This window comes from Lampris incognitus, chromosome 11 (genome assembly GCF_029633865.1).
Source record: "Lampris incognitus isolate fLamInc1 chromosome 11, fLamInc1.hap2, whole genome shotgun sequence".
Taxonomy (NCBI): domain Eukaryota; kingdom Metazoa; phylum Chordata; class Actinopteri; order Lampriformes; family Lampridae; genus Lampris; species Lampris incognitus.
In genome coordinates this window covers 9,899,372-9,913,954 of record NC_079221.1, presented here as the reverse complement: position 1 = coordinate 9,913,954, position 14,583 = coordinate 9,899,372, and the positions used below count along the sequence as shown (strand labels likewise).

General features: G+C 47.5%; 2 protein-coding genes across 2 annotated transcripts in view; one reads left to right on the top strand and one right to left on the bottom strand.

The window, feature by feature from the left end:
* The window catches only part of col4a2 (collagen, type IV, alpha 2), a 99,456-nt gene extending 86,612 nt beyond the window's left edge, over nucleotides 1-12,844 (bottom strand). Inside the window, exons 1-3 of the mRNA XM_056289853.1 lie at nucleotides 12,609-12,844; nucleotides 12,277-12,391; nucleotides 12,103-12,154 (exon numbers count right to left, since the gene is read on the bottom strand). Coding sequence (XP_056145828.1) covers nucleotides 12,103-12,154; nucleotides 12,277-12,332 — 108 coding nt within the window. The 5' untranslated portion in view covers nucleotides 12,333-12,391; nucleotides 12,609-12,844. The remainder of the gene's footprint in view (nucleotides 1-12,102; nucleotides 12,155-12,276; nucleotides 12,392-12,608) is intronic.
* A 60-nt stretch (nucleotides 12,845-12,904) lies between these two features.
* Nucleotides 12,905-14,583, top strand: part of col4a1 (collagen, type IV, alpha 1) — a 73,856-nt gene continuing 72,177 nt past the window's right edge. The window contains exon 1 of the mRNA XM_056289990.1: nucleotides 12,905-13,170. Within this exon, the coding sequence (XP_056145965.1) occupies nucleotides 13,099-13,170 (72 nt within the window). The 5' untranslated portion in view covers nucleotides 12,905-13,098. The remainder of the gene's footprint in view (nucleotides 13,171-14,583) is intronic.

Here is a 14,583-nt window from a genome sequence, read left to right as displayed (position 1 = left end):
AAGGGGGTTTGGGAATGGAACCCTGACACATTTGGCTTGTCCCACTTCCTTTTCCTGTTTAGATCCTAGCTCAAGATAGTCTATTCTCTGAACACACAACACTCCACTCAGGATGTTCCCCCTGAAAATCAAACTTCACTGAACCCACAGATAAACACAAATCACACTCGCCGCACGTGTGAGAAGATACACACACTCACGCACACACACACACATGTTCCTTCCAAGGGGGGAAAGCAAATGGGCCAAATAATTAAAGGCGTTAACCTTTCTTGCCTCTTACAGGCAAACCCCGGGGATTCTTCTGAAACATAAACCACACTTTCCTGGCCGTTGTCTCCCCGCTACCACTCGTTTCTGTCTTTTGGGGGGGGGTTGTAACACATTTCAGTGTGTCATGTGAATCCGTCGCCAAGCCTTTACTACGTTTCATGGGAAAGGCCGAGGCGTCCTTGTTAGCTCTTACTGCATCATGAAAACTTGACCAAATTCCTTGCACCCACTTTGGGCTGCCCTCCCAGTTGACCCCTGTCATGTTTAAGGGAGTCTGTCTGAGTTTTGCGTTAATACCAAACTCAGATGGAAAAATGACCCCTGCCAAAGAGCAAAAAGTAGGTTAACACATTTGAGTCAGGGGCAGAATAAATCACTCACTGCTTCCCACATTCTGAGAGCAGAGCTCGCTTTAAAACCAACAAACAAGTGCAACCCCGAGGTGCCAGTTTCTCAACTATTAGGCTGAACAGCCAAGTTCACCCACACTTTCCTGAATGTCACAATGCCCAGCCTCTAAAATAATCACCACACAAGGCCCCGTTTCACACAATCCTCAGGCGTTGCAGACACAATACTAAAGCAAACAAAAGCCAGGCATGTGTGCATGCACAAGACTTGGGCTAGAACAGCTGCAGAGAAACACATGCACACACACACATGCACACACCACCCTAAATGCACTTTCAAGCACACACAAATACGAAATGATGGCACATTGTGGAGTATAAAGTGAGTTAGGTGTGTGTGTGTGGGAAGTAGATAGGACGTGGAGCGGGGGGACACAGTCGGTGGGAACATACAACACCCGTAGAGGTGAAAGTTCAGACAGGTTTGCCTCTGAGGTGCAGGCAAAATCTCATTTTTGACCTCATGCCATACCAGCGGCCACCCCCCCCCCCCACACACACACACACCAGTGTCAGGGAAGCCCCATTCTTCCACACATGGCGTTTTTCATCTGACGCTGTGGCTCCCTGAGGGCCAGCACAATGGGCCCTTCCCCCGATTGTAACATCGGGGCCTTCTTTGTGTCACAGCCGTAATTTTGGCAGGGGATGTGCCGGCCATTTTTCTACCCTTATCGATGGCAGACATCTTCCCCTTGCTCCGGACACAAGCCTTCCTCCGCCGTTGAAAAAAAAGAAAAAGAAAAACACATTCAAAAGGTAAGTCACGTGTCCACCTTCCACTGGGTGACCCCCGTCATCCACACTCATTCACATTTACCCATGCACAACTGCAGGCACACTTACGAATACAGTATACAGCATACACAGTCCATTTTCCATGCATATATTTCACTGCACTGTAAATGTCTTGTGAGCGTTGAGATATTTCAATTGTTTTTCCTGTTTCTATTCCTGTCCTTCAACATACTTGAAAAAGCAGAAATCTTTTGTTTGTTTTTTTTAAAACATTTTCCCCCCTTTTCTCCCCTATTGTATCCGGTCAGTTACCCCACTCTTTCGAGCCGTTCCGGTCGCTGCTCCACCCCCTCTGCCGATCCGGGGAGGGCTGCAGACTACCACATTCTTCCTCCCATACGTGTGGAATCGCCAGCCGCTTCTTTTCACCTGACAGTGAGGAGTTTTGCCAGGGGGACGTAGCATGTGGGAGGATCACACTACTTCCCCTAGTCCCCCCCCCCCCCCCCGCCGGACAGGCACCCTGGCTGACCAGTACACATACCCACATCCAGCTTCCCACCCGCAGACACGGCCAATTGTGTCTGTAGGGACGCCCGACCAAGCCGGAGGTAATGCGGGAATTCGAACCGCCAATCCCCGTGTTGGTACGCAACGGAATAGACTGCTACACTACCCGGACGCCCCCCAAAAAGCAAAACTCTTTGACTAAATCTGACTGCATACTGTAGTTCCCGTAAAATACCAGGTTGAAAAAAAGTGCCCTCAGTGGCCACATTAATCATAATCTTCCACTTAGCTGGAAGGAGCTAATCGCTAAAACAGACGATGTCGCCGCCATAGGTAGTCAGGTTGAATTCTGCAGCTTGAGACCGATGCCTTTTACCATCACAGTACCACTGCCCACAGACTAGACATCCCCCGCCAGCATTATTCCCTCATTCCTACGAGCTCAAAACACATCTTGAAATATATTCCTCAAACAAAGGAAAACCAAAATATTCTCCAAGAATCCTCCATCCTGTTAACATCATGTTCTCCATAGAGCCTTCCTCCCCACTCCAGTGCAGAGTGATAAAACCAGTATGTGTGTTTATATGTGTGTGTGTGTGTGTCGGTGTGTGTGCATGCACATTCATGGATATGTGTGTGCATGTGTGCTTCCCCCTTTTTGGGAACCCTAGGGTTACATTTCCCATTAAAGTATGGCATCTCTTTGGAGAACAGAGCAGGAAATCCTCGGAAAATAAGACACAGCGTAGCCGAGGTCCCCGAGGCCCTATACCGTGGCACCGTGGAGTCAAAGGGGCACGACTGATGAAAGTTGTCCTTGGTTATAAACACAGAGGACTCTCGCTGAACAAGACAATTTGCTGGAAAAAAAAGGGAGTCACATTACACCCTGCGTAGGACATTATGTGTTCAGTTGCAGAGGAAAATGAAAATAAAGAATCGGATCTCATGTCCTTAATGTCTTGTGCTGGACATTTACAGATAGGCAGGGGAATTCCAATTGTGAAACATCACATGTGGAACCGATGGTGGGAAAAGATTCCCGGGTCTGGTTTGGGGAACTGAGGCCGGTCCCACGGGTCAGATATGGGTTTGATACTAGACAGACACAGGGAGTTTTTCCTCTGCTTCATAACTACCCTATCTAAATGTTTGTGATGTGTTTCATGATGACCCCGACGAAGGCCACAAGCCGAAACGCGCTGGTCTAACAATGTAGTTGTTCTACACACTACAAGTGTTGCTTTAGACTTTTCCCCTTCTCCATGCAGCTTGGTAGGAGGTGAAGTTGTGCCAGAAACTTCTGCTCTGCTTCTACTAGACAGACAGTCACTCTGAGGTGGCTGAAATTAATAACAGCTTCCTGAGCTGGATGTAAAACATCGAGAGAGAGACTCATTTCCCTTAACACATGACTATACCACTTCACCAGCACTTTTTTTCCCTCTTCTTCTCCCTTTTCCTCCCCAACTGTACCTGGCCAATCACCTTGCTCTCCGAGCTGTACCGGTCGCTGCTCCGCCCCCTCTGCAGACTACCACACGCTTCCTCCGATACATGTGGAGTCGCCAGCTGCTTCTTCTCACCTGACAGTGAGGAGTTTCACCAGGGGGACGTAGCGCGTGGGAGGATCACGCTATTCCCCCCCAGTTCCCCCTCCCCCCTGAACAGGCACCCTGACCGACCAGAGGAGGCGCTAGTGCAGCGATCAGGACATTTTTTCAATTTTCCCCCCCTTTTTGTTCCCCAATTGTATCTGGCCAATTACCCCGCTCTTTTTGAGCCGTCCCGGTGGCTGCTCCACCCCTCTCTGCCAATCAGGGGGGCGCCCCGACTGACCAGAGGAGGCACTAGTGCAGCGATCAGGACATATATCCACATCCGACTTCCCACCCACAGACACGGCCAATTGTGTCTGTAGGGATGCCCGACCAAGCCAGAGGTAAGACGGGGATTTGAACTGGCGATCCCCGTGTTGGTAGGCAATGGAATAGACCACCACGCCACCTGAACGCTCTCTTCGCTAACACTTTTGAGATGAAAAGTCATCACTGTGGCCTTATTGGGACTGCCAACCCATATCCTTTTTTTTTTTTTTGGCACATCCAGATTCCATTTTTTGGCATATCCAGATTGTATCCGGATTGATTTTAGAAAGTCTGGATAAAAAAATCCCCACATGAAACGCAATTTTTGCAAATCGGATCTAAAGCACATTCGGAGGTGGCTTGAAATGTGATTCCAATCGGATTTCTACGGATGCATCTCGGTCCAGACGCTCTGGCCGGCCAAATCAGATTTCAAACCGTCTTTTGTATCGCTCCCAACGTAACACACAAGGATGACGTCAAATCCCAGTGCATTTGTCATCAAAGGTCGGACGACGGAGAAGGAGGAGGGTAGCGCTTTGTGCAAACCAAACCTTTCGAGACCCGGAAAATGTGTCAGATTGCAATCAACTGTACTGTGGGTGTAGAATGGGTGGAAGTTCAGAAGGATGGGATGAGGAAGCAATGGAACGGTGTGTTACGTTGAATAGAAGAAGGAAAAGGCTGGAGAGGAGAGAGAGAAGTGAAGATGGTCAGATCTAAGCAGTCAAGGAGAACGGGGCACTACAAAAAGCAGTAAAAACTAATCAGGGAGGTACATCACAGTGGGGGACAGAAAAGAGGAGTGGAAAGTCATAATCATGTCTGGGAAGGAGATGGGGCATTTTCACCCAGTGTGAATGACTAAAGCAAGTGAAAAACCCAGAAAGATCAGACTTGCCAAATTCCTTAACAACTAACAAGCCCTTATCTCAGCCATCGATAAACAGCAACGAGACAAAATCTTCAAGTTAGGTACATTTTACAGTGTAAGGATCGCATCACACATCCCTAGTATAATGGCTAAACTCAAGAGGTGTCATTTCAAATGTTCCACTAAAAATGACTGAGGAGGAAGGCAAGAAAGAAATCAGAGGGGGGGAAGTGCTAGATGTTAAGAGAATTAGGACAAACAAAGATGGTGTAAAGAAGGACAGTCTGTCAATGTTGGTGCAATTTGACAGCACACTTCCTAAAGAGATTAAAATGGGGTGGACCAATTATAGAGTAAGAAAATATATCCCTAATCCAATAAGATGCTATAAATGCCGAAGAATGGGACACTTAGCCCAACAGTGCCACAGTAAACAAAGATGTGCAAAATGTGAAGGTGGCCCAGTGGTTAGCACTGTCGCCTCACAGCAAAAAGGTCCTGGGTTCGAACCCCGGGGTTGTCCAACCTTGGGGGTCATCCCAGGTTGTCCTCTGTGCAGAGTTTGCATGTTCTCCCCGTGTCTGTGTGGGTTTCCTCCGGGTGCTCCGTTTTCCTCCCACCATCAGAAAGACATGCATGTTAGGGTTAATACTCCTGTCCGTGCCCCTGAGCAAGGCAATGGAAAGAAGAACTGAAGTTGGTCCCCGGGTGCTGCATGGCGGCTGCCCACTGCTCCTAACTACATGGCTAGGATGGGTTTAAATACAGAGGAAGAATTTCCCCAAGGGGGATTAATAAAGTAGTGGGAGGGACACAAAACACAAAACCGAGATGTTGCAACTGTGGAGGACAGTGTGATGCATATGGAGGGGGAGGGGGGGGGTCCAGTCCAGATTAAAGCAAAAGAGGTACAGAAATACAAAGTAATCAATAACATATCCTATGCAGAAGCTTTAAAGAAAGTAATTGTTGAAATGCACAGTACAGTAACATATGACGAGGTGGCGGGTGGCAGCCCTGGGCCTTTACCCCAGAGAACAAGCAGACCTAGGACGCAGCAAGAGGACAGAGCAGGTGGAGCTCAAATAATTCAACAGACTCAATGTTCCCATAACTGCAAGGTAAAAGAGGACTCGGTGGTGGTTACTCAGACAAGGCTCATAGCCTTCATGTGGCTACCAAGCAAGAAAAAAAGGGATTGAATTAAGACAGTGGTGAATGCGGCAGAAGTTTTGGGTATTAAAGAATTGAAAGCAAAAGATATTCATGAAATGTTGAAAGTACACACTGATGGAGGGTGTCAGGGTAATGATTAACACTGTTTTTGTGGTGATCCGCTTATTACAATGGAACGCAAGAAGCCTCATTGCTAATGGCCAAGAATCTAAAAGATATGTATCGGAATTAGAACTGCGACTGGATGTCTTACGTGTACAAGAAACTTGGCTAAGACCCCATCTTGACTTTATCATACCAGGACATACCTCAGCTTGGTACGACAAGGTAGACAATCAAGGTGGTGGTTGTGTTACATTTATAAAAGATAGCACAGTCTTTCAAAGGTTACCGTCACCAGCAGACATGGAACATGTTATTACTGAAGTGTGTAATGCAGATATCAGCCTTAAAATAATCAAATTTAGCATAGCGGTCTATTCCTTTGCCTACTAACATGGGGATCGCCGGTTCAAATCCCCGTGTTACCTCCGGCTTGGTCAGGCATCCCTACAGACCCAATTGGCCGTCTCTGCGTTTGGGAAGCCAGACGTGGGTATGTGTCCTGGTCGCCGCACTAGCGCCTCCTCTGGTCGGTCGGGGCGCCTGTTCGCGGGGGGGGGACTGGGGGGAGGGATAGCGTGATCCTCCCATGCGCTATGCTCCCCTGACGAAACTCCTTACTGTCAGGTGAAAAGAAGCGGCTGGCGACTGCACATGTATCGGAGGAGGCATGTGGTAGTCTGCAGCCCTGCCCAGAGCGGCAGAGGGGGTGGAGCAGTGACCGGGATGGCTCAGAAGAGTGGGGTAATTGGCCCAATACAATTGGGGGGAAACCCCCCCCCCTCCAAAAAAAATCAACTTTTACCATCCATGCAAGAAGTTGAGTTTCAAAATGGTGAATGCAACTGAACATGGTAATAGAGGAGAACTCTGGTGCAGAGATTTTTACGCACACAATAGCTTATGGGGTATTAAACACAGATAATGATGGCATTGTGGTTGAAGAACTGCTGGAAGATCACTAGTCTGTCTTAATGATGGCAAAGGAACAAGATTAGATGTACACAGAAATGCTCCATCATGTCTAGATCTGTTAGTTTCTAGAAATACAGCATGCTCATGTAAATGGAACGTTAATGTCAGTTCTAGCACAGGAAGTGATCACTTTCCAAATTTTTCATTCTATAAATCTTAATATGGATGCCCAAGGAAGGTACGTATTAAAGAAATAGTGCTTTGGCAAAGCTGACTGGGGACATTTTCCAAGAATACTGCATAGAGAAAGCTAATTCGGTTTAAGAAGATGGTAATATAGAAGAATGTGCTTCTATAGTGACTAACTCAATTTTGAATGCTGCTTTGACGAGCATACCCATGAGTAGAGCAACTGGGAAGAGGAACGTGGTGCCGTGGTGGAATGAAAAATGTGATAAAGCCATTAGAGAACGAAATAAAGCATTGCAAGTATTAAGGAGTAATTTGAATCAAGAAAACTTAATTGACTACCAAAGGAAAAAAGCTCTAGCTTGTAGAGATCCGGTAAAAAGAATGCATGGAGGAAATACAGGTAGAGAAGTGAAACGACCTGATGTATGGCTAACATTAAAGAAAATGAGCGGCAAAAGGAAGTACACTAAAATTCCAGTGCTAGAGGATGGAGAAATAATTGCTGTAACAGTTAAATCAAAGGGTAACATACTGGGTAAGAGCTTTGCCAATACACACAGTGGAAATCACTTGGATGATCTGGATGAAAGAGGGAAGAGGAAGTGCCGAGAGAAAACCTTGATGTAATTAAGACGAAAGATAATGAAGACTCAGCCCTTGATGCTGATCTGACTATGAGTGAGTTAAAAATAGCAATACACGGCACTGGGTATACAACCATGGGTCAGGACCAATTAAGTTATGCTATGTTCCATAAATTACTTGATTACGTACCGAGTATCGTCCTGGAACTATTTAATAAGATATGGATGGAGAGAAGGGCGGATGCCAAAAAGTTGGAAGAGTGCACTTATTTTACCCTTTAGTGAACGCGGTAAAGACCCAAAACATGCTGAAAATTATTAGGACATCGCCTTAACTTCACATCTATGCAAATGGGTGTAAAAGATTTTGGTCCGAAGACTTAACTATATTCTAGAACAGAAAGGGCTAGAAGCATCACATCAGAATGGATTCAGGAAAGGAAGCTCTACTATGGACGCTGTTGTTAAAGTAAGTAATGAAACAGAGAAATCGTTTAAGATGAGGAATTAACAGCAATTATTTTCTTTGATATTGAAAAAGTATGACTATGTGGAGGGAAGGACTGCTAATTCAGATGGGCACTGGTGGAGGATATTCAACTGGGTACTAGATTTTTTATCAGAGCAAAAGTTAAGAGTTAAAGTGGGGCCAGAGTTATCTCCCCCCCCTTTCCTCCCCAATTGAATTTGGCCAATTACCCCACTCTTCCGAGCCATTCCAGTCACTGCTCCACCCCCTCTGCTGATCTGGGGAGGGCTGCAGACTACCACATGCCTCCTCCGATACATGAGGAGTCGCCAGCCACTTCTTTTCACCTGACAGTGAGGAGTTTCGCCAGGGGGACGTAGCGCATGGAAGGATCACGCTATTCCCCCCAGTTTCCCCTCCCCCCTGAACAGGCAGCCCAACCGACCAGAGGAGGCGCTAGCTCAGCGACCAGGACATATACCCACATCCGGCTTCCCGCCCGCAGAAATGGCCAATTGTGTCTGTAGGGACGCCCGACCAAGCCAGAGGTAACACGGGGATTCAAACTGGCAAGCCCCATGTTGGTAGGCAACGGAATAGGCCGCCACACTACCCGGACGTTAGTAACTTGTTTTTAAACCTGTGGTGTCAACTAGGCATCTCATCTCATCTCATCTCATCTCATCATCAGCCGCTTCTCTGGGGTCAGGTCGCGGTGGCAGCAAGCTAAGTAGGGCACTCCATATGTCCCACTCCCCACCAACGCCCTCTAGCTCGTCCTGGGGGATCTCAAAGCGTTCTCAGGCCAGATTCGACATGTAGTCCCTCCAGCGAGTTCTGGGTCTACGTCGGGGTCTCCTCCCAGTTGGATGTGCCTGGAAAACCTCCAAAGGAAGGCACACAAGAGGCATCCTAATCAGATGTCCGAACCACCTAAACTGGCTGCTTTTGACATGGAGGAGCAGTGGCTCTACTCCGAGCTCCCTCCAGATGTCTGAGCTGCTCACCCTGTCTCTAAGGCTGAGCCCAGACACCCTACAGAGGACACTCATTTCAGTTGCTTGTACCCGCGATCTCACCCTTTCGGTCTCTACCCAAAGCTAATGACCATAGGTGAGGGTTGGAACAAAGATTGATTGGTAAATTGAGAGCTTTGCCTTCCGGCTCAGCTCCCTCTTCACCACAATAGTCTGGTACAATGTCCACATTAATGCTGATGCTGCACCAATCCACCTGTCAATCTCTCGCTCCATCCTACCCTCACTCATGAACAAGACCCCGAGATACTTGAACTCCTTCACTTGAGCCAACAACCCATCCCAAACCTGGAGGGAGCAATCCACCATTTTCCAGTAGAGAACCATGGCCTCAGACTTGGAGGTGCTGACTCTCATCCCGGCCATTTCACACTCAGCTGCAAACCGCCCCAGTGTGCGTTGGAGGTTGCGTTCTGATGAAGCCACAAAAAAAAAAAATCACATCATCTGCGAAGAGCAGAGATGCAATTCTGAGGTTCCCAAAACGGAACTAGGCAGTCAACTAGTCAACTAGGCAGTGATAGTTAATTGTGTGCCGTGGAGGGGCCATGTGTATTTGCATTTTATTTCCAATCCAACATTACACCAGCTGATTTTACTAATTAACACCAGCTACTAGAGAATTAAAATCAGTTAAATCAGCTGATGTAGTGTCGAGCTGCAACGGAAACCTGCATACACACACATGGCCCCTCATGATTTAGAATGGCTCCATTATGTCCTTTTTTTCTGTGTCTGGCAATCTTCTGGAAGGCAGGGATGCTCCTGGTCTAAAAATAAGTGTCCCAGTATCCCTGCCACGGTTTAAAACTGTACAATACACAGAGGGCCTGAGCTGTGTCACACGCTTTTCATCAGGCCCCCGAATTAATCAGATAAGAGCAAACAGACAACGGGGCCTTTTCATGTGGCCCCCAGAAAATCACTTCTGGTTTCAGGAACTTGAGTATGATATTAGATATCTTATTGTTGATCCTTGCAGCATCTGACCATCGCACAAACAGCCCTGCGTTGGAGTGAGAAACAGAAAGGCAAAACAAATACATGTGCAGATGGAAGCACATGTGAGCAGGCGCGCGCACACACAATTACTGCACACAGGAAAACGTCGCTTGGGTGGGGTGGGAAAAGCAAAAGGAAAATAGCCCACAAAAAGTGCAGAGGTCTGCAGGGAGAGAGGTTGAAAATAATAAATATTAGAAGCCATTTTATGGGCTACTCCTTGTGTCCAGTGTAACATTACTATTTTTTAATGGAACTTGTGTTTTGTTTTGTTTTTTTGTTTTTTTACTGAAACTATTATGGCAACTTTAACTTGTCAGGAGAAATCCATGGCTCCAACAGAGTTTGTAAGAGAGAGAGAGAGAGAGAGAGAGAATGTGTGAGAGAGTGTGAGCTATACTTACTGTCTTTTTTTCACTTTCTTGCATGGGAAACCATGGCCATGTTCACATATGGATCAAAAGCAGCATGAGTGCTGCTCATTTATATCCTGAGAGAGCCGTGCACATGTGAGGGTCTGCAACAGGGCCCAACTTCCCAGCCGTGCACACGTGAGGGTCTGCAACAGGACCCAACTTCCCCTCGGGGATGAAGAAAGTTGTCTGATTCTGATTTTTTTCATACCAACCAAATATTACACCAGCGGATTTCACTGATTAGAGTGTCTTTAACCAGTGTGTTTGTGTGTGTGTGTGACTTCAGCTGCTGTAAAAACTGGTTTGAATGAACACCTACATACAGAGTTCTTAATTAAAACGTGGCTCGGCACCACCTCGCTAGACTCATCTGTAACATGACTTCATTATCTGGAATGCGAACGTAAAGAAAAACAGAAAGGGAGAGAGAGGTACGGATGGCTCCAATCATCGCACATAATGGTTTAAATCTTCGGGAGGGAGTTGCCTCACAGACAGGCACGCAGCTGATGGCACACGCCTTTCTCGTTAAAGAAACGATTTGTCGAGGGCCATCATACAACGCGCATAATAAGCGTGACAAATTTATGACATCACACCACAAAGGTCAGCAAACTGCATATCATCCTATCAGGAGAGGTTATGACCCCCACCACACGATTCCTCCCACAAGTCCGGACTCAAGCCTCAATTAAAACATGGCGGTTCCCTATATAAATAAATAAATAAAAATTACTATGTGACAATTTAATTGAATTACTACTCAGTGAGGAGTCTTCTGATGCTGTCAAATGTGGTCGTGTTGGATGGGTTCATGAGACGACGCCATATAAATGACCAGTTTTGATATTCACCACTACGGAAGTGCACATTTCTGTTGGCTCCAAGTTCCCAGGTGGCCATTGCCATTTGGATCGTAGTATATAGTGCATAGCAAGTAAAATTACATTGCAGTTTTCGTTGCATAGTCATTTTTCTTTGAATTTGTGTCTCCACAGACTCCCATTGATCAATATTGTCCTCCTTTTTTTTCTAAGTGAGCTTCTGTTGACAATGAGTGATGAAGACAGTGGTCTGTGTCTTCGCAAAAATACACATGAATTCTGATCTGACAGTTCTCATCACTGTCCCATGGAAAGTGGCCCAAATTTGATTCTGAAATATCTGGCTTCTGCGTTCACACTTCTCAGGTCCATGTTATATGTAGGCGGTGAGCCAATTCCACCTGTAGTGTGAACACAGCCATATCTTGTGTCCTTGCTAAGAAGCTAGTTGAAGTTTCAGGCCTCCTAAACACACTTTGGACTGCTGGAGGCAAAGCCAACGACAGAGGAGGAGGTGGAGGAACGCCCCAAGGCTCCCATCTCACACTCCTCCCTCCCATCAGCATGCTCCTGCAGTGTGTTGTAAGCTCTGCGAGAGTGAACACACTGGCTGTTGTTTTTCTACGGCCATAATGTGCAACAGGTTGCAAGTGGATTCACGACAAGTATGCAGAGCAAAAATCAACAACATGTGGAACATAAAACTTACTGCTTGCACTCCTGAGATGTGGATGGCAATCGTGAGGCACAAAAGCAGCACCCTGAAGATAACAGAGAAAAACACCACACACACACAAACGGGGGAAAAAGAGAATCAGTTACTCTAAATTATGCTATAAAACGGCCATTTATGACAATTCAGGTTCACGCATATCATGCTTGCCTTAGACTCTTGAATTGTGCACGCATGGTCCCGCTCATCCGGACCTCAAACTTCATCGCCCTTGGTGCAGAGAGACAGGTCTACAGCATGCCTGACAGGACCCCCCCCGACCAGCCTGAGACAAACCATCAATTACAGTGTCAATGAAAAGCTGGAACTGTTCCGCGGCTGGGGAGTCAACACGACTTTGACCGGGGCAACGGTTCCCGTAACGGACACCAGCCTCCTCTGCCAGCCGTGATTGCCCATCCGCCAACTCACACACAAAGCGTAGTTTCTGCAAAGGACACGTTGCCGGCTGAGGTTAAAACACAAACTACTGCAGTACTTACAAGTGACGCGCGAATCGGCAGCAGAGGAATGCGGGAAGTGCGTTTTCGCCGAGACGCGTCCCCGGCACGGGCTCCCCGTTAGCTCGCGCGGCCAAAACGTCCTCAAATATTGTCAGAGAAAGAAAGCGGGCGAAGGACGCGGAGTAGTCCCTCTCCTCGCTGGCAAAAGTCAAAAGTGTTTGCTGCAACAAGGGCTGAGTCCGCCTGCATGGGCAAAGGGTGGTCGTTCATGCTTTTGGTTTTGGGGGTGGGGTGGGGGGTGGGAGCTGGGTGGTGTTGGGGCAGAAACAAGAACAAGTCGCATTGACCAGAAGCTCACATCGTCTCGGACAAAGATGCAGCCGAACGTGCCGCGTGCTCTCTGTAGATAACTCGCGCCGCGGTACTCCCGAGAAATAAGACTACAGACCCAGAGGCGGACGGCAGGTGCTTGATTCGGGTCCAGCCTGCACAGTTCTGCGCAGTTTGAATTGGCGCCCCCGCGACAGCGATGCTGTTACCGGTTGGCACCCTGCTTCTGCTGGCTCTCCTCTCCTCGAGTTTTGACAGCTCCGAGGCTGAGGTAAGTACCCTGGAAATCTACAACCCCCCCCCTTATTTAACATCTTTGCCTGTGCTGCAAGAGCAACCCGATGTCTGCATGCTGTTTGTGTAGTTTGTGTAACATCAAATCCCAACTTTTAGTCTTCTCTCTTTCGCTGGTTTGACTCGGTTCGTGAGGAGAAGAGGTGTCGGTCAAGTGATTCGAACCTACTACCAACACGTCGCCGTGTCACTGCTTTTCAAACAATCACGTGGAAGTGTCAACTCGGCTATTTTTCAGCGCGAGCTGTGTCTCGTCAAAACCATTTTATTGTCTCTTTTTGTGCGCAACCGTTTTCGCTGGAACACGTGTCTTTAGGCCAGTTGGCCATTAAGACTGTATCTGTAACCAAGAGCGGAGTCCTGTGCGTGTTTCTGTTAGAGAGAAAAGGCGAGTCAGAGATGTGTCGGAGGAGAGAGAGAGAGAGAGAGGGAGGGAGGGATGGATGGAGGGTGGGGCAGAGCGGCTTGCAGAAACTAGTGTTTGTGTGAGAAGTGTATTTGACGGAGAGAGAGAGAAACTGGGAGAGGGAGAGGGAGGGGGGAGAGACTGAGAGAGGGTGAGACAGAGAGAGAGACTGAGAGAGACAGAGAGAGAGGGGGCGACTGAGAGAGAGAGGGAGCGACTGAGAGAGAGGGTGAGACAGAGAGAGACAGAGAGAGAGGATGAGACAGAGAGAGACAGAGAGAGAGAGGCAGCGACTGAGAGAGAGGGTGAGACAGAGAGAGAGACAGAGAGAGGGAACGACTGAGAGAAAGGGTGAGACAGAGAGAGACGGAGAGAGACAGAGACAGAGAGAGCGACTGAGAGAGACAGAGAGAGAGGGGGAGCGACTGAGAGAGAGGGTGAGACAGAGGGAGAGACAGAGAGCGAGAGAGAGAATGCATTGCACACCAATTTTTACTCAGAACTGTTAATGACTGACATGTGTTCTCATCGATGTAAAAATGCCATAGCTCCGTTTGCAGTAGAAAAAGAAAAATATCTACAATCCCTGCCCGTATCAGAAAGTATTGCACAAGCTACAGACTCCGCACACAAACACACCCATTACCGGTGTGACAGAGAAATAACTTTTCACATTTGTCTCCATAAACTTCAGCCACTCCTGCATGGTTGTATCAGAACGTATATCAGAAAGTGTCGCACCAGCTGCTTCCTCCAATTAGCCCTGTGATGGCCAGATGGAGAAATGCCCTCTCATGTTAGCCCCTGTAATCTTCAGTCACACCTATATGGGTATCCTGTCCTGTGCCTTCGGTGATTCAGCAAATTTTAAACATGCTTCCTCACATGCCCCCCCCCCTTTAGTGCCGTTGATGGGGAAACAATATGAGACATAATGATCAGGGAGAAGAGCAGCCAACCAACAAGAAGTACTCATCTTGATGT